Raw genomic sequence first — 20,891 nt, forward strand, 5'->3', positions numbered from 1 at the left:
CACTGTACTCAAGAAAATTAAAAACCTTCCCTCCTGTCCCCAAACATCAGTGATTGGTTATTTAAGACATCAAGCAAGAGTATGAGTGGTCCTTACAGTAATGAATGGCTAAGTTAGTTCAGCAACGCATTGCGATCACAGTGTGCATGCTGGTCGAGCCATCCCTTGTTGATACTCCCAGCATGGTCAATGAGTTGCTTCCACACCACAGTCGTAGTGGTGTCTGGCCATGTGCTACACAAGTGAGCAGACGAATTGCATGTTTAATTGATGTTGGAACTAGCCAATCGGGTTAGGGTTCCAGTGCTAGCCTATCTTATGCTGGTTTTGTCATCAGAAAAGAATATGACTTTAAGATAATCAATACCATCTATTGACAAGTGTCTGAATTGATTATGAAGCCTTTTACAAATTTGTGTCGATTGGCTAACTTGTGGCTTAGGTGGTAGTGTTAATGCTCTGCCTGCCACACTCCCACGGATTACCAGCTTACTTAGGGTTAAGCTGATTGCTGGGATCAGAACCTCCTCGGCCACAGCCACTTCTTGCCATGCTAGCATCGACACTATATTCACGAGGAGCCGGTATTACGCTGTGCCCTCTTCACATCCGAGTAGCTCACAGCTGGCTTCCAATCATTCAACCCTGCTCCGGACCTACTGAGGAGTACTGGAGAGTTCCTCATAACCTTTCATTTCTCACAATCAGTATCTGTGGCCAAAACAAAGAATCATTTTATTTTCCTTCTGGTTCATTTCCTCAGTGTCTCCTATTGCTTTCTCGTGGTGTGTTTTTGCTTCTTTAAGAGCATCGATAGGTTATACTCGCAGCAGCTGGGCGGTACACAATCTATAGTGAATGGAGGCAGGTTCCAACAACTTGCTCTTCATTCTCTGTCGCCGTACTCACATTCTCTATGCATAAGGCTATCAATAGTAATACTGTATAGATCAGGTGAAATTGGAATAATGTAGATATCACATTATGTATGCAATATTATGTAACTGAATATTCAGTCTGTTACTTCATATCTGAATACATACGATGTGTTACTTTCACACTCCATGTATGATTGCTCTTCAAGTATTGAATATATGTTAGTAGTCATGCTCTGCCTATATGGCTTTTTTAGTAAACCTGAAGCTGATTTAGAATTTATTGGTGATAAAGTAATTCAACACCCTCTCTTAGCAAAGTAGTTATTTGTGTGTTGGTTTGTCATTAATATAATAGCTTGATTTCATCAAAGAAATATAACCTGCATCGCTACAGACTTTTCTTCCCAATTTAGCTGAGATGCTGTGACACAACGGAAATATTTTTCAGAGTGGCATTTAACCCAATTCACTCTCTGTCTAGAAAAGACTAGAATGTGAGAAACATGAACAGAGCTGCACAACACAAATAAGTATGATTCCATTTTTGCCTCAAAATTTGGGGACAGACTTGTAGAGAGAAATGGATCTCGAAATATCCTTCTTTCATATCCTTCTCTTTATGTTTAATGTGGGAAGAAAGACACATATTTTTCTGGGATTCGAACTCATGACCAAGCAGATCCTGACATTAAGTTGTGGAGCTTTAGACTACTGGGACACGCTTGTCCCAGCCCTTGCCCCAGTCCTTGATTCCACCCCTTGCCCTAGCCCTTGCCCCCAGCCCTGGCATCCAGCCCTTGCCCCCAGCCCTCGCCCCCAGCCCTTGCACCCAGCCCTTGCCTCCAGCCCTTGGACCCAGCCCTGGCATCCAGCCCTTGCACCCAGCCCTGGCATCTAGCCCTTGCCCCCAGCCCTTGCCCCCAGCCCTTGCACCCAGCCCTTGCCTCCAGCCCTTGCCCCCAGCCCTTGCACCCAGCTCTTGGACCCAGCCCTTGCACCCAGCCCTTGCCCTAGCCCTTGCACTCATCCCTGGCATCCAGCCTTTGCACCCAGCCCTTGCATCCAACCCTTGCATCCAACCCTTGCACCCATCCCTGGCATCCAACCCTTGCACCCAGCCCTTGCATCCAACCCTTGCATCCAACCCTTGCACCCAGCCCTTGCCCCCAGCCCTTGCCCCCAGCCCTTGCACCCAGCCCTTGCCTCCAGCCCTTGCCCCCAGCCCTTGCACCCAGCCCTTGGACCCAGCCCTGGCATCCAGCCCTTGCACCCAGCCCTGGCATCTAGCCCTTGCCCCCAGCCCTTACACCCAGCCCTGGCATCCAGCCCTTGCCCTAGCCCTTGCACCCAGCCCTGGCACCCAGCCCTTGCCCCCAGCCCTTGCACCCAGCCCTTGCACCCAGCCCTTGCACCCAGCCCTGGCATCCAGCCCTTGCCCTAGCCCTTGCACCCAGTCCTTGCATCCAGCCCTTGCACCCAGCCCTTGCCTCCAGGACTAGTCCTTGTCCCAGCATTTATCCCAGCCCTTGTCTCCAGACTTTGCCCTTAGCCCTTGCTTTAGCCATTGCCCCCAGCCCTTGTCCCAGACCTTGCCCCAAGCCCTTGCTTTTACCATTGCCCCTTGTTCTTGCCCCAGCCCTTTCCTTAACCCTAGTCCCAGCCCTTGCACCAGCCCTTGTCTCCAGCCCTTGCCCCCAGCCTGTGTCCCAAGCCCTTGCTTTAACCATTGCCCCTTGCTCTTGCCCCAGCCCTTTCCTTAACCCTTGTCCCAGCCCTGGCACCAGCCCTTGTCTCCAGCCCTTGCCCCCAGCCCTTGTCCCAACCCTTGTCCCAGCCCTTGACTCCAGGCCTTGTTCCAGCCCTTGTCTCCAGCCCTTGTCCCAACCCTTGTCCCAACCCTTGTCCCAGCCCTTGCCCCCAGTCCTTGCCTCCAGCCCTTGCACCAAGCCCTTGCCTCCAGCCCTTGCACCCAGCCCTTGGACCCAGCCCTGGCATCCAGCCCTTGCTTTAGCCATTGCCCCCAGCCCTTGTCCCAGACCTTGCCCCAAGCCCTTGCTTTAACCATTGTCCCTTGCTCTTGCCCAAGCCCTTTCCTTAACCCTTGTCCTAGCCCTTGCACCAGCCCTTGTCTCCAGCCATTGCCCTCAGCCTTTGTCCCAACCCTTGTCCCAGCCCTTGACTCCAGCCCTCGATCCAGCCTTTGTCCCCAGCCCTTGTCCCAGCCCTTGTCTCCAGCCCTTGTCTCCAGCCCTTGTCTCCAGCCCTTGTCCCCAGCCTTTGTATCCAGCCCTTGTCCCCAGCCCTTGTCCCCAGCCAGCCCTTGTCTCCAGCCCTTGTCCCCAGCCCTTGTCCCAACCCTTGTCCCAGCCCTTGTTCCAAGCCTTTGTATCCAGCCCTTGTCCCCAGCCTTTATTTCCAACCCTTGTCCCCAGCCCTTGTCCCAGCCCTTGTCCCTAGCCCTTGCACTAGCCCTTGTCTCCAGCCCTTGTCCCCAGCCCTTGTTTCCAGCCCTTGCACTAGCCCTTGTCCTCAGCCCTTGTCCCAACCCTTGTCCCAGCCCTTGTCCCCAGCCTTTGTATCCAGCCCTTGTCCCCAGCCTTTGTATCCAGCCCTTGTCTCCAGCCTTTGTCCCCAGCCCTTGTCCCCAGCCCTTGTCCTCAGCCTTTGTCCCCAGCCCTTGTCCCAACCCTTGTCCCAGCCCTTGTCCCCAGCCTTTGTATCCAGCCCTTGTCTCCAGCCTTTGTCCCCAGCCCTTGTCCCCAGCCCTTGTCCCCAGCCTTTGTCCACAGCCCTTGTCCCAGCCCTTGTCCCCAGCCTTTGTCCACAGCCCTTGTCCACAGCCCTTGTCCCAGCCCTTGTCCCAGCCCTTGTCCCCAGCCTTTGTATCCAGCCCTTGTCCCCAGCCTTTGTATCCAGCCCTTGTCCACAGCCCTTGCCCCCAGCCCTTGTCCCCAGCCCTTGTCCCAGCCCTTGTCCCCAGCCCTTGCACTATCCCTTGTCTCCAGCCTTTGTCCCAGCCCTTGTCTCCAGCCTTTGTCCCCAGCCCTTGTCCGAGCCCTTGTCCCAGCCCTTGTCCCAAGCCTTTGTATCCATCCCTTGTCCCAGCCTTTGTATCCATCCCTTGTCCCCAGCCCTTGTCCCCAGCCCTTGTCTCCAGCCCTTGTCCCCAGCCTTTGTATCCATCCCTTGTCCCCAGCCTTTGTATCCATCCCTTGTCCCCAGCCCTTGTCCCCAGCCCTTGTCTCCAGCCCTTGTCCCCAGCCCTTGTCCCAGGCCCTTGCTCCAAGTTCCCCAAGTCTTTGACCCAGCCCATCTAGATAGTTCAAGTCGAATGTTAATAATGATGTTGTATGAATACATTTTGTTCCTTTGATTGTTTTAACCAGAAAGAGGGGCGATTGGGTAGTCTAGTGGTTAAAGCATTTGCTCATCACGCCGAAGACCCGAAGCTCATTTCTGGTGTCTCCTGCCATGATATTGCTTGAATATTGCTAAAAGTGGTGTAAAAACGTACTCACTCACTCATCATGGAACATTTCTAGCTCCCCCATTATAATTTGAGTGCCCATGGGAGGACGCATATTAGTATATTAGGGCCAATGTGACAATGATAAATACCCCTTAAGAACAATCCCAATTAGCACCCTTCCAACTGATCAATGTACACAGGACTTATTTATTTTTGTATTAGACGCACTTATGTGTTATTTGCACCCTTAATTACAGGCAATTAAATTCCGGAAAAATATATCTGTCGTGTATGATACGCCCAGACTTTTCTTTTGTATCATTTCAGGCTGTGAGGATAAACCACGAAATTTACGATCTCTCAACACTTTCACCAGAATTATATTCTAATAAGAGCCCCCTATTTCTAATTTTGAGAGCACCCTTGGCGCTTATTACGTTGAATACGGTATAATGATTATTGTTTAATGTACATAACTATTGATTAAATTTTAAAGTTTGGTCATTTTTAAGTATTAAACAAACTGGTCTAAGGATACGAGAAATCAATTTTAGCTGACATGTTTGCATTATCAAACCAAGTAAGGTGTAATAACATGAGTGATATTAAAATAGTTTAAATTTTATATTATCTGTCTAAAGATTGGTTAGATAAAAATGTCATTTGCTTGATTTTAGACAAAGATCTTCAGGACTCAAAACTCACTGTGCAGGATTGTGTCCCTTTGGAATGCAAGGATCCTAGGATGGTGGTTTGAGTCCCAGAATCACCCTGATTAGGATCCCTGGGTTGTGAGCTCAATACCCATGTTCATGGTGAACGTCTATGACCTGCATCACATTAGGTTTTCAACCAACGTTAAGCTGATAGAACTGACATTGAGTACGATTTTTTAAAGACAAATTCCTCGCTCACAAGAAAGTATTGATTGTATTCCAAACATTAACAAATCTAAACCTTCATTTAGTTCAGCACAGTGAAGTTATTTCCAGAGTATGTTTATGTGTTAAGCTATTTTGTCTGAGTCAGGTTGTGTGAAGTCCAAGAAAAACACTCAGGTTCCAGCACTCCCAAGCATCAAAGGACATACATACGAAATAACCTTTTCTCCGATTATTTTTCTAAATTACCTTAATAAGAAAACACAACAATTACTTATAGGCACTATGTACACAGATATCTAATTTAATATATTTCTTCATTTACATGATGAAACATGGAAAAAACGGTTTTGTCATTTGTGCAAAATGGTTGTGTTTGTTGAAGCAGAAATGTGGCAGGTGTTTTCAGTGACAACTGTAGTTGTGTACATAGTGAGACCCAGCATCACAGACTGGCCATGTCAATGGCATCCATTCCATTGTAATCCAGTTGCATGTCTCTTGGTTGAGGGTCTGCAGTTTGCTCTGAAGAGTTGCTTCCCTTAGGCTTGCCAGTTTGTATAGTGTGTGGGTTCGAATCCCAGATTCACCTTGTTTAAATACTGTAAATCTGGAAATTAATGCGTCTACAAATTAATACGACTGCTGACCCCTAGCCAAAAACGCGACTCAGTATCAATGCGACTCCCCCCACCCCATCCCCAGTGGAATGATACATACAAATCCTTGCCTCAATCCAATCAAACAGCAAAAAGTGCCGCTTATTAGCGCTGAGTAGACCACTTCCGTAAAAACAATAAACAGCCTTTTCCAAAAAATAACACACAATTTATATGTTTACTCTTTTGACTGGCATTAAGGAAGTTCAAATGCAATAATATAATTGAACCAACAACAGTTCACTGATTGGTATGTGGAGAAAGTGTCAACAAGCGTGACACGAGTGGGTAGAACTCTTGACCCAAGCAGTGATAACTCACCGGATGCCCATTGTGTAATTCCTAGTCTTTGAATGACATTGTTATATATATACTTGTTACAAATGCTGCTCAATAAACTGTGTTCATGTTTCTTTCAAATTGGTATTTCCGCTATCCAAAGTGTGCAGTAAGGCCGTCTTATTGCTGATTGTCATTAAGTCATTAGGTTAATTAATGCTAGCAAAGACCACTCGCATTTTTTGCATTTAATTCACTTCAGGCCTCTTGACCTGTGAAGATCTGGGTTAGAATAGTTCCTCAGCATCCCAAGCTTGCTGTTAAAGGCGACTTTGCTTGTCGTAAGAGGCGACTAATGGGATCGGGTGGTAAGACTTGCTGACTTGGTTGATGCATGTCATCGTATCCCAATTGCCTGGATCAATACTCATGATGTCAATCACTGGATTGTCTGGTCCAGACTTGAATATCTACAGACCACCATCATATAGCTGGAATATTGCTGAGTACAGAGTTGAACAACAAACAAACAAACAAAACTCCCACATAAGCTGATACAGTCGTGCCCCGCTTATACGGACTTCAGATATCCGGAAACCTCGGTTCCCGGACGATTTTCATTCAAAACGAAATAATTACTATACAAATTTACCCGTATATCCGGAAATTCAGTTTCCGGAACCGGACGGTCATTTTCATACACAAAACACTGAAATGCACTCAAAATTGTCTCACTTATCCGGACAATACACTTCCGCTGGTGGAAATCCTTTGATTCGTGAGAAGTCAATTAACCAAGTGACACTGAGTTACGTTTGAGACGAGCTTGTTTATTGTACATGTAATCCCCTTCGATAAATATGGCGTCTGTGGAGGTCAGAGGTCAAAGTTGACCTTGATTACGTATTACGAGAACATTAAGAGGAATTGTTTTATATCTAGGGATTAAGATTACCTTGTGTATTTTACATAATTGAAGGGAAGTAACTCTTCCAGTAAGAAGCTGGTTTCAGTTATACGGAAATTCGTTTATACGGACGAATTGTGAAATGACGCAAGTGTCCGTATAAACGAGGCACGACTGTACTAAAATTCTGTTCAAAACAGTGTCCCTCTCACTAACTCTTATGGATCGAATGTTTTCAGAGATGGCCAAGTGTGTTGCGATATACTATGGGGATCCCCAGACCTATAGGCTTCCATGTATCTAGCATCAGTTTCGTTGTGAGATTAAAAATCATTTCGCTATCACATGTAATAATGGACAGAAACTTAATCAATACCAGAGTCATCCTCAGTTCTCTCAAACTTGCTTCCTTTTACAACTGTTGGATTAAATGTCATCAACAAGCGAGACAGGCTTTGTTAATATTTCAAACACGATCTTTGGATGGCATTTAGAAGTGAGACATGTTACTAATCACAACTTCAACTTGTAATATAGAAGTTGACCACCCATACTATCTTGTCATGAATTCAAAACCAACTGCACGAACTTAACAAAACATGTCAGCATCACACTCATATTTAGGGCGGTCAGGTAGCCTTGTGGTTAAAGCGTTCCCTTGTCACGCTTAAAACCAGGTTTGATTCCCGAAATGGGTACAATGTGTGAAGCTCATTTCTGGTGTCCCCTGCCGTGATATTGCTGGAATATTGCTAAAAGAGGCATAAACTCAAACTCACTCACTCACTCACACTAAAATTCAAGTAAAGTAAGTGAATGTTGTTATATAGCAGCTTTTTCATCACGGCCTGTAAATAATTAAAGTGGGTGAGTTATGTTTAACGCCGCTTTTAACATTATTCCAGTTATATCACGGCATGTCAGCTTAATGTGGGAGGAAAGTCCGAAATGATGCAGTTCTCAGACGTTTACCACTTCGGTGAAACCCACGAGCATGGGTATGGTGCTGACAAACCTAGAAACATAATCGGGGCGAACCATGATTCGAACCCACAATCATAGGTTTCTGGCGTGCCCGTAAATAATTAAAACAAGGCCAGGCAAAATAGTGTTTGATAGCTTGAGCAACAATGTATAACTTTTGAAAATGACATCAGCAATGTCGCAAACTCATTTCTCATTACGCCTACCAGTAATCCTTATCTTTATCAACAACGAAGGGGATGCAATAGGTCCTCGACATCCTTTGCTGGTCATAAGAGGTGACAAAGTCAGATCAGATGATCTGACTCGGTGATCACTGATTATGTTTTTAATCGCTGGTCCAGATTTCGTCCAGACTCTTTATAGTACAGGCCACATTGATCCAGTTGGAATTTTGCTTACTGCAGCATTAAACAACAGACAATGCATGGCTCAAGGTTCTACTACACCAAATCAGAACCAGTTTGGATAGTGCTGTTTTCGTAGGGAGCCTTCAGTGCAGATCGAGAGATATCTGCAGGCTGTGATTGGAGGATATTCTGTAAGATTTTTATGTCTTTTAAATGTACCTCCATCCAGTTATTAAAAATGACCATGTTTTTCTATATTTAGCACTGTCTTTTTCAACATGATGACTTATGCTGAATGTGACCACAGCTATCTTCAAGTAGATGACATTTGGTGCGAAACTGGGGGTGGAGTGTTTAGCTTCCGGTACTCAGAAAAGGCTCTGGCTAAGCTAGTCATTTTTTATTTTTTTACTGCTGCTCTAAGGCCAAGCTGTGCACACAGGTAATAGCTGTTGAATGCTTAGTTATTTAAAAAGAATATATAACGTTACTGTAGAAGTCTATGGGAAAACATTTGGTCGTGTGAATAACCTCAATACAGATTGGAAGTATGTTCTCTGATCCAATATGTTGTCCATTTTATGTATGTCATGTGTTTAAAATTATAATCTCAGCAAAAATAAGACTATGCCATCTTACATTTTCCTATCTCATTTCAAATATTCTTCCTTAAATGTCATTGTGATGGGTAATTTTACCCAAGAAGCATGGCACAGAAAATATGTATAAGCCATCCAGATGTTGCTGCTAGTCTTCTGACATGATTGGTTGGTTAGTTTGTTGTTTTACGCCGCACAGCAATATTCCAGCTATATGATGGCGGTCTGTAAATAATCAAGTCTGGACCAGACAATCCAGTGATTAATGTCATGAGCATAGATCCACGCCATTTGGATCGATGACATGCATCAACCAAGTCAGCGAGCCTGACCACCCGATCCCGTTAGTCGCCTTTTATGACAAGCATAGTCACCTTTTACGGCAAGCATGGGTTTCTGAAGACCTATATCTCTGACATGATTGTACTGCAAGATGATTCATATTGCAACAGAGAAGCACTTACCAAATACGGCACTATACTATGCTGTACTGACAAAAACCAATGTCTGTAATAACAATCAGAATAAAGTCAATTCAAAATTATTGTGGCTGAGGATAAAATGATTGGTATGATTATATTGAACCCCTAAGGTATTTTTTCTCCATTACTATGCCATATTAAATTTGTGTGGATGAGAGTTTTGTTATTGGCAATGTATATCTGATATGCCACTTTAATGGAAAACAACTCTTTTATTGTCTGCATTTAACAGTAAAGAATTTGAAGAGTCCCCGATTCAAGATTACAAGCCTGTGTTTCATCCAAATCCAGTTGTTAAACTTTCCAGCAATATTATAAGGGTATCACTATTTTTCAGGCCATTGTCATTTGCAGAAGCCCCAGGTCTTACATTAACTGCCGACAGAGGAGGCCAGTTGAAAAGACCAAGGACTTCTGCAAATGATAATGCCCTGAAAAATAGCAATTCCGTTATCTAATAAAAACAACAATATCGGTTTTGAAACATTTACTGCAATCAACACAAATGTCACTGACCCAAATATGGAAATGTCATAGAGCAAATCAGATGACGTCACTGTTGAATGTGACGTCACCTATCCCTATACTCATGACATTACCCTGACAACGGGTGTGATAATGGCCCTTCGTCAAGTAATATGAGGGAATTATCAAGGTACAGTGGCCCGCTCATTTCTGATAACATGCGGGCAGTTTAATGATAATTATATCCATTTTACCTATAATAATATGTCTTTCCTCTGCAGAGTTCTTTTATTTTTAGTCTGGTCTGAGATTGAGACTGAAATTTGGCATGTATGATCGCTCAAATGGTCTCTAGGAAAAATAATCACAGACTCCGAATCTGATTTCCTGGGCTATCCCTGCATGACACTGATATTAAATGTTTTCTGTGTCTCAAATATTATTATATTATAAAGCCACTGTGTTCAGTATCGGAACATGTATCGTCATATTTTGGTTCTTGAACTCTTTTTGTCCTGTGATTGCATGTGTACTACCTTGCACTTACCTTGGCAGTTCAATCATATCAGTGATATATCCACTAAAGTTTCAAGGCATCGGGAGCTGATTTGTTGCATGGATGATTCCACTTCTGGATTTCAAAATGGCTGCCCAAACTCTAGTTTAGACAATTGTCAAATGTTAATATGTGTATGAAGTTTGGTGTGTATATTCAGTAGGCCTGATGATATATCAGCATTAGCATTTTCAACTATTGTTGTAGATTTTCAATTAAATATTACATTGAGAAACATAATATGTGTACTGTATTTTAGATTGATTTCATTCCATTGAAGAACACTTTCATGTTTTGGTTTGCAGAAAAAGGATGATCTCAAACAATTATGGATGTATTTCCCAAATTTGGTTTCTAGATTGTCCCCCATGAAAGATAGGTCAGTTTCATTGAGCCAGCCAAATTAGTTATTTAGCAGGAAGTAGAGGTCACATGATGGCCAAGCTGGGGTTTGTTTTGGGGGGTAATTTTGACAAATATTGATTGATTTGGGTCAGATGTTGTATTTAGATAGGCCTCTACCTAAAACAGGTCAAGTTCGAAAACCATTCAAATCAATCATGATGTGTGAAGTCAAGGGTGACACAATGGCAGCTCGGGGACCATCTGGGGGATTATTTGAGCAATTACTGATAGATTTGAACCATGTTCAATTTGTACATAGATGATATGAAAACAGATCAGGTTTAATAATCATCCAAATCAGTCATTATTTATTAGGTCAAATGGCATGTGATAACTGACAATCAACTCAAGGTCTTGTTTCTGGAAATATTGATGGCATTGAGTGTAATATGTTTTGAACAGTCCTTGAACGGCCAGTAAATTGGTTAGTTGTAGGTCAAATATTACTTTCTTGGCTTATGCCTACATTGCTAAAAATATGTTTCTTGAGGATGAAATTGACTTGAACAAATATTGATGGATTTGAACCAAATAGTATATGAGTTATTAGTTAGCATTGATGGAGCTTAATAATCAGCCAAACTGGTCTATGTTAATGAGATTAATGGTCACATTATGAGATTTTAAATGACAGGTATTATAAATATTGAAGGAATTCAACCCAATGCAAAGTTGTATGTAAACAGATCAAGTTTATTTAATAACTTTGGATGGATATATCAGTTATATTCAGACTGTAGACAAGTCATATGCAGATATATATCAAGTTTAATAATAAATATTGGTCAATAATAACGGGGCCAGTGCTGATACTTCATCTGTTCCTAATTGCATGCCATGTGATGTATATTTGATTATATATTGATCTTTCTGACAGTTATTGTTTGGAAAGCTGTTTCGGGACTAATATGGACAAGACTAACATGTGTCAGACTAACAGGTTCCAGACTAACAGGGATCAGACTAACAGGTGTCAGACTAACCGGTTCCAGACTAAAGACACCATACTGACAGGTTCCAGACTAACAGACCTGGAACTAACAGGCACCGGACTAACAGGTTCCAGACTAACAAGTTCCAGGCTAACAGGCACCAAACTACTAACAGGTTCCAGACTAATATGTGTCAGACTAATGGGTTCCAGGCTAACAGGTTTCAGACTAACATTTGTCAGACTAACGGGTTCCAGGCTAACAGGTTCCAGACTAACAGGCACCAGACTAATAGCTTCTCCAGATTAACAGGTGTCCAACTAACAGACCCCATACTAACAGGCACCGGACTAACAGGTCCCAGACTAACAGGTTTCAGAGTAACAGGCACCATGCTAACAGGTTCCAGACTAACAGACCCCATACTAACAGGCACTGGACTAACAGGTGTCAGAGTAACAGGCACCGGACCAACAGGTTCCAGACTAACAGGTGTTAGAGTAACAGGTCTAGGCTAACAGGCACCAGACTAATATGTGTCAGACTAACCGGTTCCAGGCTAACAGGTTCCAGACTAACATTTGTCAGACTAACGGGTACCAGGCTAACAGGCACCAGACTAATAGTTTCCAGACTAACAAGTTCCAGGCTAACAGGTTCCTGACTAACATGTGTCAGACTAATGGGTTCCAGGCTAACAGGTTCCAGACTAACAGGCACCAGACTAACAGGTTCAAAACAAACATGTGTCAGACTAACAGGTTCAAGACTAACAGGCACCAGACTAACAAGCATCAGACTAACAAGCATCAGACTAACAGGCATCAAACTAACAGGCTCCAGACTAACAGTCATCAGACTAACAGGTTCCAGACTGCCAAGCACCATGCTAACAAGTACCAGACTAACAAGTGTCATACAAACAGGTTCCAGGCTAACAGTTTCCAGACCAAAAGGCACCAGACTAACAGGCTCCAGACTAAAAGGCACAAGACTAACAGGCTCCAGACTAAAAGGCTCCAGACTAACAGGCACCAGACTAACAAGCATCAGACTAACAGGCATCAAACTAACAGGCTCCAGACTAATAGTCATCAGACTAACAGGTTCCAGACTGCCAAGCACCATGCTAACAAGTTCCAGCCTAACAAGTGTCATACAAACAGGTTCCAGGCTAACAGTTTCCAGACCAAAAGGCACCAGACTAACAGGCTCCAGACTAAAAGGCACCAGACTAACATGCTCCAGACTAAAAGGCTCCAGACTAACAGGCACCAGACTTACAGGCACCAGCCTAACAAGTGTCATACAAACAGGTTCCAGGCTAACAGTTTCCAGACCAAAAGGCACCAGACTAACAGGCTCCAGACTAAAAGGCACCAGACTAACATGCTCCAGACTAAAAGGCTCCAGACTAACAGGCACCAGACTTACAGGCACCAGACTAACAAGCATCAGACTTACAGGCACCAGACTAACAGGCTCCAGACTAACAGGCACCGGACTTACAGGCTCCAGACTAACAGGCTCCAGACTTACAGGCACCAGACTGACAGGCACCAGACCTACAGGCTCCAGACTAAAAGGCTCCAGACTTACAGGCACCAGACTTACAGGCACCAGACTAACAGGCACCAGACTAACAGGCACCAGACTAACAGGCACCAGACTTACAGGCACCAGACTTATAGGCTCCAGACTTACAGGCTCCAGACTTACAGGCACCAGACTAACAGGCTCCAGACTTACAGGCTCCAGACTTGCAGGCACCAGACTTACAGGCACCAGACTAACAGACTCCAGACTTACAGGCTCCAGACTACCATGCATCAGGCTAACCGACAGCAGACTTACAAGCATCAGACTAACAGGCTCCAGACTTACAGGCTCCAGACTTACAGGCTCCAGACTTACAGGCACCAGACTTACAGGCTCCAGACTTACAGGCATCAGACTTACAGGCTCCAGACTTACAGGCACCAGACTTACAGGCACCAGACTTACAGGCTCCAGACTTACAGGCATCAGACTAACAGGTTCCCGACTAACAGGCCGAACTGACAGGCCAAACTAGCAGAGTACAGACTAAGAAGTTCCAGATAGGCAGGATCTGAACAAACAGGGTAACTCTGTATTGCATTTATCATTTAATGTTTATTCCAGATCTGAACTGTTTTTTTCAACACAACTGATGAAGGAGCCGACTGAAGCTCAACTGAATGATACTAAAAAATATGTTCTCACTTGTTATCATGAAACACTCACAGAAATCCTGATCTAATTTTAAACACTGTACCCATAACCACTTTATTGAAAAAGCAACTTTGACCACTGGTTCGAAGACTATTACTTCAAGATGATATTAATATCACTTTGATGTAATGATGGATTAGTTATTAATTGATTAATGGCTGTTTGCCTTATCAAAAATTAGCAAATCATTTGAATTTGTATTAATCAGTTTATGAAATGTTGATGGTTCACATTTAGTAAAGGTGAGCTACAGAGCCTGAAAAACCATTTCCAAATATTCACTGCTAAATATTTCATAGTAATTGGCTCTTTTAAAAATATATTTTTTACAGGAGTTATTGGAAAGATATCTATCATGTAATGATGGCACCACTGGTCAGAGAATTAAAAACTTCACTGCCAATTATTTTAACAGTATTCTGTAGCACATTTTCCCGAGCTTTAATGTGTAAGTTTATTCGATGATAACATAACTTGTCCAATAATTTAATACTTATTAGTTTAATAGTAGTCTGTTATACATACTTTTCCAGCCTTTATTGTATACTACTCAAAAGAAGTTAAGGAACACTCATGGCAAATTAGATATTGTCATATGAAAAAATCAGGTGTTCTTTAAGTTCTTTTGGGTGGTATATAACAATTAGCATGTAGTGATGGCAAGTATATCAGAGAATTCACTGCTTGATACTTTAATACTAAATGTGAAACATTTTGGTAGGCTTTATTTATGTATTTAATTGGCATGTAATCAAGGAAGGACCGATCATAGAATTCAATGATATGTATTTTCCGGATTTATTGTTAAACCATAATTTGCATGCAATCATGGCACTGCTGGTCAAAGTCTAGTAAAGCATATATTAAGGAAATAATTGTGCATTGTATCTGTCATTTGCACTCTTCTGTCCAGTGTTTCCTCTGATGTGGGAAACCTGCATATTACATGCAATTTGTGTTAAAAATATACTATTAAATTTCCTGATTGCATCCGTCATTTAATCGGTCATTATAAAAAAACTTACAAACTGTTGTCGAGATATTATCTTTTTATAAAAAAACGTGTTCCGTAGACATTGATAATGTTTGAAACAGGCCTTAAGTCAGCTGCCACCTGTTGCCCATGTGACATTCTCCATGTTGTAAATAAATAATTGTTTTGAGCTTTCCTCTCTCATGCTGTGGACCGCCTCCGTGGTCAGGTGGGAGAACACCCACCTTGAGAGCGTAAGGTAGGGGTTCCATCCCTGTACAGGTCCTACAATAACACGTTAAAAGATGCTGTAAGGGATGAAACATGGACTGGTCGGATCAGAGTCAGGATAACGTTAAAGCATGGTACTTGTTGTTGCCCTGTCTGGCGCTTGACATTAAGGGGTTAAAACAAAGACTGGTTGGCTCGAAGTCGGTATACTGTGTCTGAGTTGGGGATTCATGTTAAACTGCGACATGGTATCTCAATGGGCTAGCACTATAAGATTTGCATTATTCCAGACTAGTACAAGCAGACACGCATACACATGCATGCACGTCGCTATATCAGAGCAATAATCTTGAACATGACGTTAAACACCATCTTACCTCACCTCACCTCTCATGCAGTGCATGGTGTGTTTTCAAAGCAGAATTAAACTCAAACTCTCACTTATTTTTGTAAGATTCTGGTCTTACATTAGGTGGTGATGAGTATTCAATGACAGGACATTTCATTTGGAACTGATAGCATTATTTCTGAGGGGAAAAAAAAGAGATAAAAAGATAAAGGATATATGTTGCCTAGTAACATAAGTTTAACTTCGGGTCAGGCTGGCTGCGCACGCAGCCGGAACTTATGTGAGTTTTCTCAGCGGCCACGTGGCCTGAAGCTTTCCTTCGGGAATTGGGTTTCAGATTCTTATCTTACATTAAGGAGATAACATTATATGTCTTCAAATTTGTATGTGGTATCGAGTATTCGATGACAGGACATTTAATTTGGAACTGATAGTGTTATTTGTGACGGAAAAAAAATAAAAAGATAAAAAGACATAAAAAAGTATTCATCCGCTGTTAAAAATTCAAAAGATTTCTGTAATCCAATATCATTTAACAATGTTTTCAACCAATGAGATTGCAGCACACACTCCCATTCATTTTTCATTCATGTCAATCTACCTTTCAAAGTGAATGCCTTGTATAATGTTACAATGTAATTGACTATTCCATGGAGTATGAAGGTCAGATTTTGTGTGTACATTATCCCAGGAACAGTGTCTCTGTAATGTGTTCATTGAATTTGGTCTGACAAATGATTTATTAAATCATATTTGTGGGTGATTTAATTCAATAGAGATTCCTGTCCTTAAATTGAGTTTTGTCCTGTCATGCCGTTTAACAATAACTTGTACAATAGGCACTTGATCTGGTTATGCTCACTGGATTTCCCATAGCTAATTGTAAGGGATCAACCTTTTGTTAGTTGTTCACTGCAGTTATGCTTTACTTTTATTCTTTACTGTCATGCTTTACTCTGGATTGTAGGGTTGTAGGGCTGTAGGGTTGTAGGGTTGTAGGGCTGTAGGATTGTAGGATTGTAGGGTTGTAGGGCTGTAGGGTTGTAGGGCTGTAGGGTTGTAGGGTTGTAGGGCTGTAGGGTTGTAGGGCTGTAGGGTTGTAGGGCTGTAGGGCTGTAGGGTTGTAGGGTTGTAGGACTGTAGGGCTGTAGGGTTGTAGGACTGTAGGGCTGTAGGGTTGTAGGACTGTAGGGCTGTAAGGTTGAAGGGCTGTAGGGCTGTAGGGTTGTAGGACTGTAGGGCTGTAAGGTTGTAGGGCTGTAGGGTTGTAGGGCTGTAAGGTTGAAGGGCTGTAGGGCTGTAAGGTTGTAGGGCTGTAGGGCTGTAAGGTTGAAGGGCTGTAGGGTTGTAGGACTGTAGGGCTGTAGGGTTGTAGGGCTGTAGGGCTGTAAGGTTGAAGGGCTGTAGGGCTGTAGGGTTGTAGGACTGTAGGGCTGTAGGGCTGTAGGGTTGTAGGGCTGTAGGATTGTAGGATTGTAGGGTTGTAGGGCTGTAGGGCTGTAAGGTTGTAGGACTGTAGGGTTGTAGGGCTGTAGGGCTGTAGGACTGTAGGGCTGTAGGGTTGTAGGACTGTAGGGCTGTAGGGTTGTAGGACTGTAGGGCTGTAAGGTTGAAGGGCTGTAGGGCTGTAGGACTGTAGGGTTGTAGGACTGTAGGGCTGTAGGGCTGTAGGACTGTAGGGTTGTAGGACTGTAGGGCTGTAGGGTTGTAGGGCTGTAAGGTTGAAGGGCTGTAGGGCTGTAGGACTGTAGGATTGTAGGACTGTAGGGTTGTAAGGTTGAAGGGCTGTAGGGCTGTAGGACTGTAGGATTGTAGGACTGTAGGACTGTAGGGTTGTAGGACTGTAGGGCTGTAAGGCTGTAGGGCTGTAGGGTTGTACGGCTGTAGGGTTGTAGGACTGTAGGGCTGTAGGGTTGTAGGGCTGTAAGGTTGAAGGGCTGTAGGGCTGTAAGGTTGTAGGGCTGTAGGATTGTAGGGATTGGGGTTGTAGGAATGTAGGGCTGTAGAACTGTAGGGCTGTAGGGCTTGGGGTTGTAGGATTGTAGGGCTGTAGGGCTTGGGGTTGTAGGATTGTAAGGCTGTAGGGCTTGGGGTTGTAGGGTTGTAGGGCTTGGGGTTGTAGGGTTGTAGGGCTTGGGGTTGTAGGGTTGTAGGGCTGTAGGGCTTGGGGTTGTAGGGTTGTAAGGCTGTAGGACTTGGGGTTGTAGGATTGTAAGGCTGTAGGGCGTGGGGTTGTAGGGTTGTAGGGCTTGGGGTTGTAGGGTTGTAGGGCTTGGGGTTGTAGGATTGTAAGGCTGTAGGGCTTTTGGGTTCTAGGATTGTAGGGCTGAAGGGTTGTAGGGCTGTAGGGCTTGGGGTTGTAGGGTTGTAGGGCTGTAGGGTTGTAGGGTTGTAGGATTGTAGGGCTGTAGGATTGTAGGGTTGTAAGGTTGTAGGGCTGTAGGGTTGTAGGGCTGTAGTGTTTGAAACCAAACAATTTTAATTCTTTTTAACAACACCATCAAACAATTTTGTTGTTGTAAATTATTGATGAGAAGTTATTTATTTTGGTAAATGGCAGCATTCCCTTTCTCCCCCTCCACCCAACCCCAATTTCCAAGAATATCCAATAGAATGGTCTGTCCCTTAAGTGTTAGATGGATGTTCTAGCTGAGTCAAGATGACGTGAAGGTCTTGAAGTAAGCACTTTTTGTTTGAGTAGGTTAAAGCTAATGTCAGACTTGCTTTTTATTTCTTTCTTTACAAATTTCTTTCTGTCAAATACTTGTTTGTAGGTGGGAAACAAATAAAGCCTTTTGAGATTGTTTTTCTGTTCTTCAAAGAGTCATGTCAAGTTATATTTTTCAAGTTGTCTCATTTCTCTTGCAGTTTACCATATTATAGACCATTCTTTTTTGTCAACATTTAAGTTTGCGTTCAGCTGAATAGAGAAACATTATTTTTGGTTTTTATCCCTATGTTAATTTTTTTAGGATGAGCAGATCTGTAAGAAAAAGTAACGAAACCCTTTTCATTACAGCTAGGACGATTCCAAATTTACTACCCAGGTACCCACCATGCTATTACCTGACCCTACCCAGGCACCCACTGTAGGTCTCGAGAGGAAATAGTTTGACTGTAACCCTGGCAAAAGGTATGTTGCTTCATGTATAAAACAATCTGGCCATGCATACACTGAAGTTGACTGATGTTTTATTTTTATTCAAATGCATGCATAGTCAGTGAACAGTGAACAGGAGTCACTCATAGTGTAACCATGGAGTTTTAGATAATTTGGTCATTAAATAATATATGCATTTGACTGCATGTGACTAACCACGGGTCTGGGTAGTCCTGTGGGTACCCAAGTCCTAATCAGCAACCCATGCTTGCCATAAAAGCTGGAATGTTGCCGAGTGCACAAAAAAAACAAAAAAAAATTATTTTTTTTATATTTTTAATGTTTGCATCATTTCGTTTTTCTCCAGTACTAAGCTAACATTCCCTCCCTCCTTCCATCGCTCACTCACTCACCTATGTCAATGTATCAAATGGTGAATGGTGAGACTAATTCATAAATATGTGACCGCCTCCATGGTGTCGTGGATCATAAGGGCATGTGCCTGGAGAGCTGAAGGTCGGTGGTTCAATCAAGATGTAAAAAGGTGGTCAAGCTGTTATTTTCACACTTGAGCCATTGTGGCCACCTGATCCCCTTTCTTCCATCACCATCACCATCACCCACCCGACCAGAGTTACCCATCCCAGCCCTACTTTCCATATTCATAAGAAATCTTTGCCAAAAACAGAGTTGATTGTTGTTCTGACCATAGCATGAGCAAGTATTCATGACTCCCTATCAGATAGTGATAACATCAGATGCTCGTGAAAAGACACTTTGTAGAAGCATATATCACCCGATCTAAAACTGGTGAAAGGCAAAGAGTCTCTTATCATGCCTCCAAGTCTGGGGTTCTATCAGTGAGACATTCAAGCCTGGGTCTTAGTTGTTACTGGACTGCCTCCATGGTCTAGTGGTAGAGCGTCTGCCTGGAGAGTGGAAGGTTCGATCCCCGGCCGTGTCATACCAATAGACGTTAAAAGATGGTACTTGTTGTTACCCTGTCTGGCGCTCGACATTAAAGGGCTAAAACAAGGACTGGTTGGCTCAGAGTCAGTATACTGTGTCTGAGTGGGGTACCTCAGTGTGCTAGCACTATAAATCGGCATCAGTCCGGACCAGATCAAGCAGCCACACACACACACACGTGCATGCACATCGCTATATAAGCGCAATAATCTTGGATGAGATGTTAAACCCAATTTCACCTCACCTTAGTTAATTACAAGCGAGCACATTGTCCCATGTGCTATGCCATTGTGGTGAAAGACAGAAAACCTGTGAGAGATGAAATCATTGTCTATTCCATTTAGTTGCTTGTTGCCATTGTACAAAACAACCTTAGCGCTATGACTGTCATATTTGTATTTTTTATGCCACCTTAGCGCTAAGATCACTTTGTACATATGGCATGATGGCATATATTTGAGTTACAATTCATCATACGCCTGGGAATTGCATATAAAAGGTATTTTCCAATATTCCACTTAACTTATGAGAGTGATATTTTAATTGTTGAGGTGGAGGCGGAATGTTGTCAGTGAGAGTCTTACCATAATGCTGTAGGAGTACAAATAGATCTGGTGGTCATTCCCAGTGATTAGTTTGATTGCATGTAATCGTAGCCTGGCAGTGTACCCTGTGCTCACAATATCAATCACTGGATTGTCTGGTCAAACAAAACAATTTGACTTACTTCTAGTAACATTGAGTGAGTGAGTATGCTTTTACGCCACTTTTAGCAATATTCCAGCACTATCACAGTTAGGGACAACAGAAAATGGGCTTCACACATTGTACCCATGTGGGGATTCGAACCTGGGTCTTCGGCGTTACGAGCCAACGCTCTAACCAATAGGCTACCCCATCGTCCCAGTAACATTGAGAATGTTATGTCTACGGTATTTGACGTAATAAGCGCCCAGGGCGCTCTCAAAATTAGAAATAGGGGCCTCTTAATAGAATAGTAATGTTTTCAGCCTGAAATTTTATATACGACAGATATATTTTTCCAGAATCTAATCGCCCATAATTAAGGGTTCATATAACACACGAGTGCGTATTATACACGTATAAATAAGTCTTGTGTACATTGATCAATCGGAAGGGGTGCTAATTGGGATTGTTCACTAGCCAATA

At 43.2% G+C, this 20,891-nt stretch overlaps 3 protein-coding genes across 3 annotated transcripts; 1 reads left to right on the top strand and 2 right to left on the bottom strand.

The window, feature by feature from the left end:
- The first annotated feature begins 104 nt into the window (after positions 1–104).
- LOC139456296 (uncharacterized) lies at positions 105–2,377 on the top strand. The gene is made up of 2 exons (XM_071237924.1): positions 105–242; positions 1,610–2,377. The coding sequence occupies exons 1-2, from the start codon at positions 105–107 to the stop codon at positions 2,375–2,377; spliced, it is 906 nt and encodes a 301-aa protein (XP_071094025.1).
- A 257-nt stretch (positions 2,378–2,634) lies between these two features.
- Positions 2,635–4,191, bottom strand: LOC139456305 (spidroin-1-like). Its single transcript, XM_071237933.1, has one exon. The coding sequence runs from the start codon at positions 4,189–4,191 to the stop codon at positions 2,635–2,637; it is 1,557 nt and encodes a 518-aa protein (XP_071094034.1).
- Positions 4,192–16,603: 12,412 nt separating this feature from the next.
- Positions 16,604–19,363, bottom strand: LOC139456313 (proteoglycan 4-like). Its single transcript, XM_071237946.1, has 2 exons — positions 19,321–19,363; positions 16,604–18,105 (listed from the first exon to the last, which is right to left on the bottom strand). The coding sequence occupies exons 1-2, from the start codon at positions 19,361–19,363 to the stop codon at positions 16,604–16,606; spliced, it is 1,545 nt and encodes a 514-aa protein (XP_071094047.1).
- Between the last annotated feature and the right edge of the window lie 1,528 nt (positions 19,364–20,891).

The sequence above is a fragment of the Haliotis cracherodii genome, unplaced genomic scaffold (assembly GCF_022045235.1).
Source record: "Haliotis cracherodii isolate W230 unplaced genomic scaffold, xgHalCrac1.p SCAF_1, whole genome shotgun sequence".
Classification (NCBI taxonomy): Eukaryota; Metazoa; Mollusca; class Gastropoda; order Lepetellida; family Haliotidae; genus Haliotis; species Haliotis cracherodii.

What these genes read in the sequence shown, in the direction of transcription:
- LOC139456296 (XM_071237924.1), top strand. Translation starts at nt 105, where the DNA reads ATGGCTAAGTTAGTTCAGCAACGCATTGCGATCACAGTGTGCATGCTG. An exon ending in TCTGGCCATGTGCTACACAA is followed by an intron (nt 243 to 1,609) that starts GTGAGCAGACGA and finishes CGCTTGTCCCAG; the next exon opens with CCCTTGCCCCAGTCCTTGAT.
- LOC139456313 (XM_071237946.1), bottom strand. Translation starts at nt 19,363, where the DNA reads ATGGTGATGGAAGAAAGGGGATCAGGTGGCCACAATGGCTCAA. An exon ending in AGGTGGCCACAATGGCTCAA is followed by an intron (nt 18,106 to 19,320) that starts GTGTGAAAATAA and finishes CAAACACTACAG; the next exon opens with CCCTACAACCCTACAGCCCT.
- LOC139456305 (XM_071237933.1), bottom strand. Translation starts at nt 4,191, where the DNA reads ATGGGCTGGGTCAAAGACTTGGGGAACTTGGAGCAAGGGCCTGGGACA.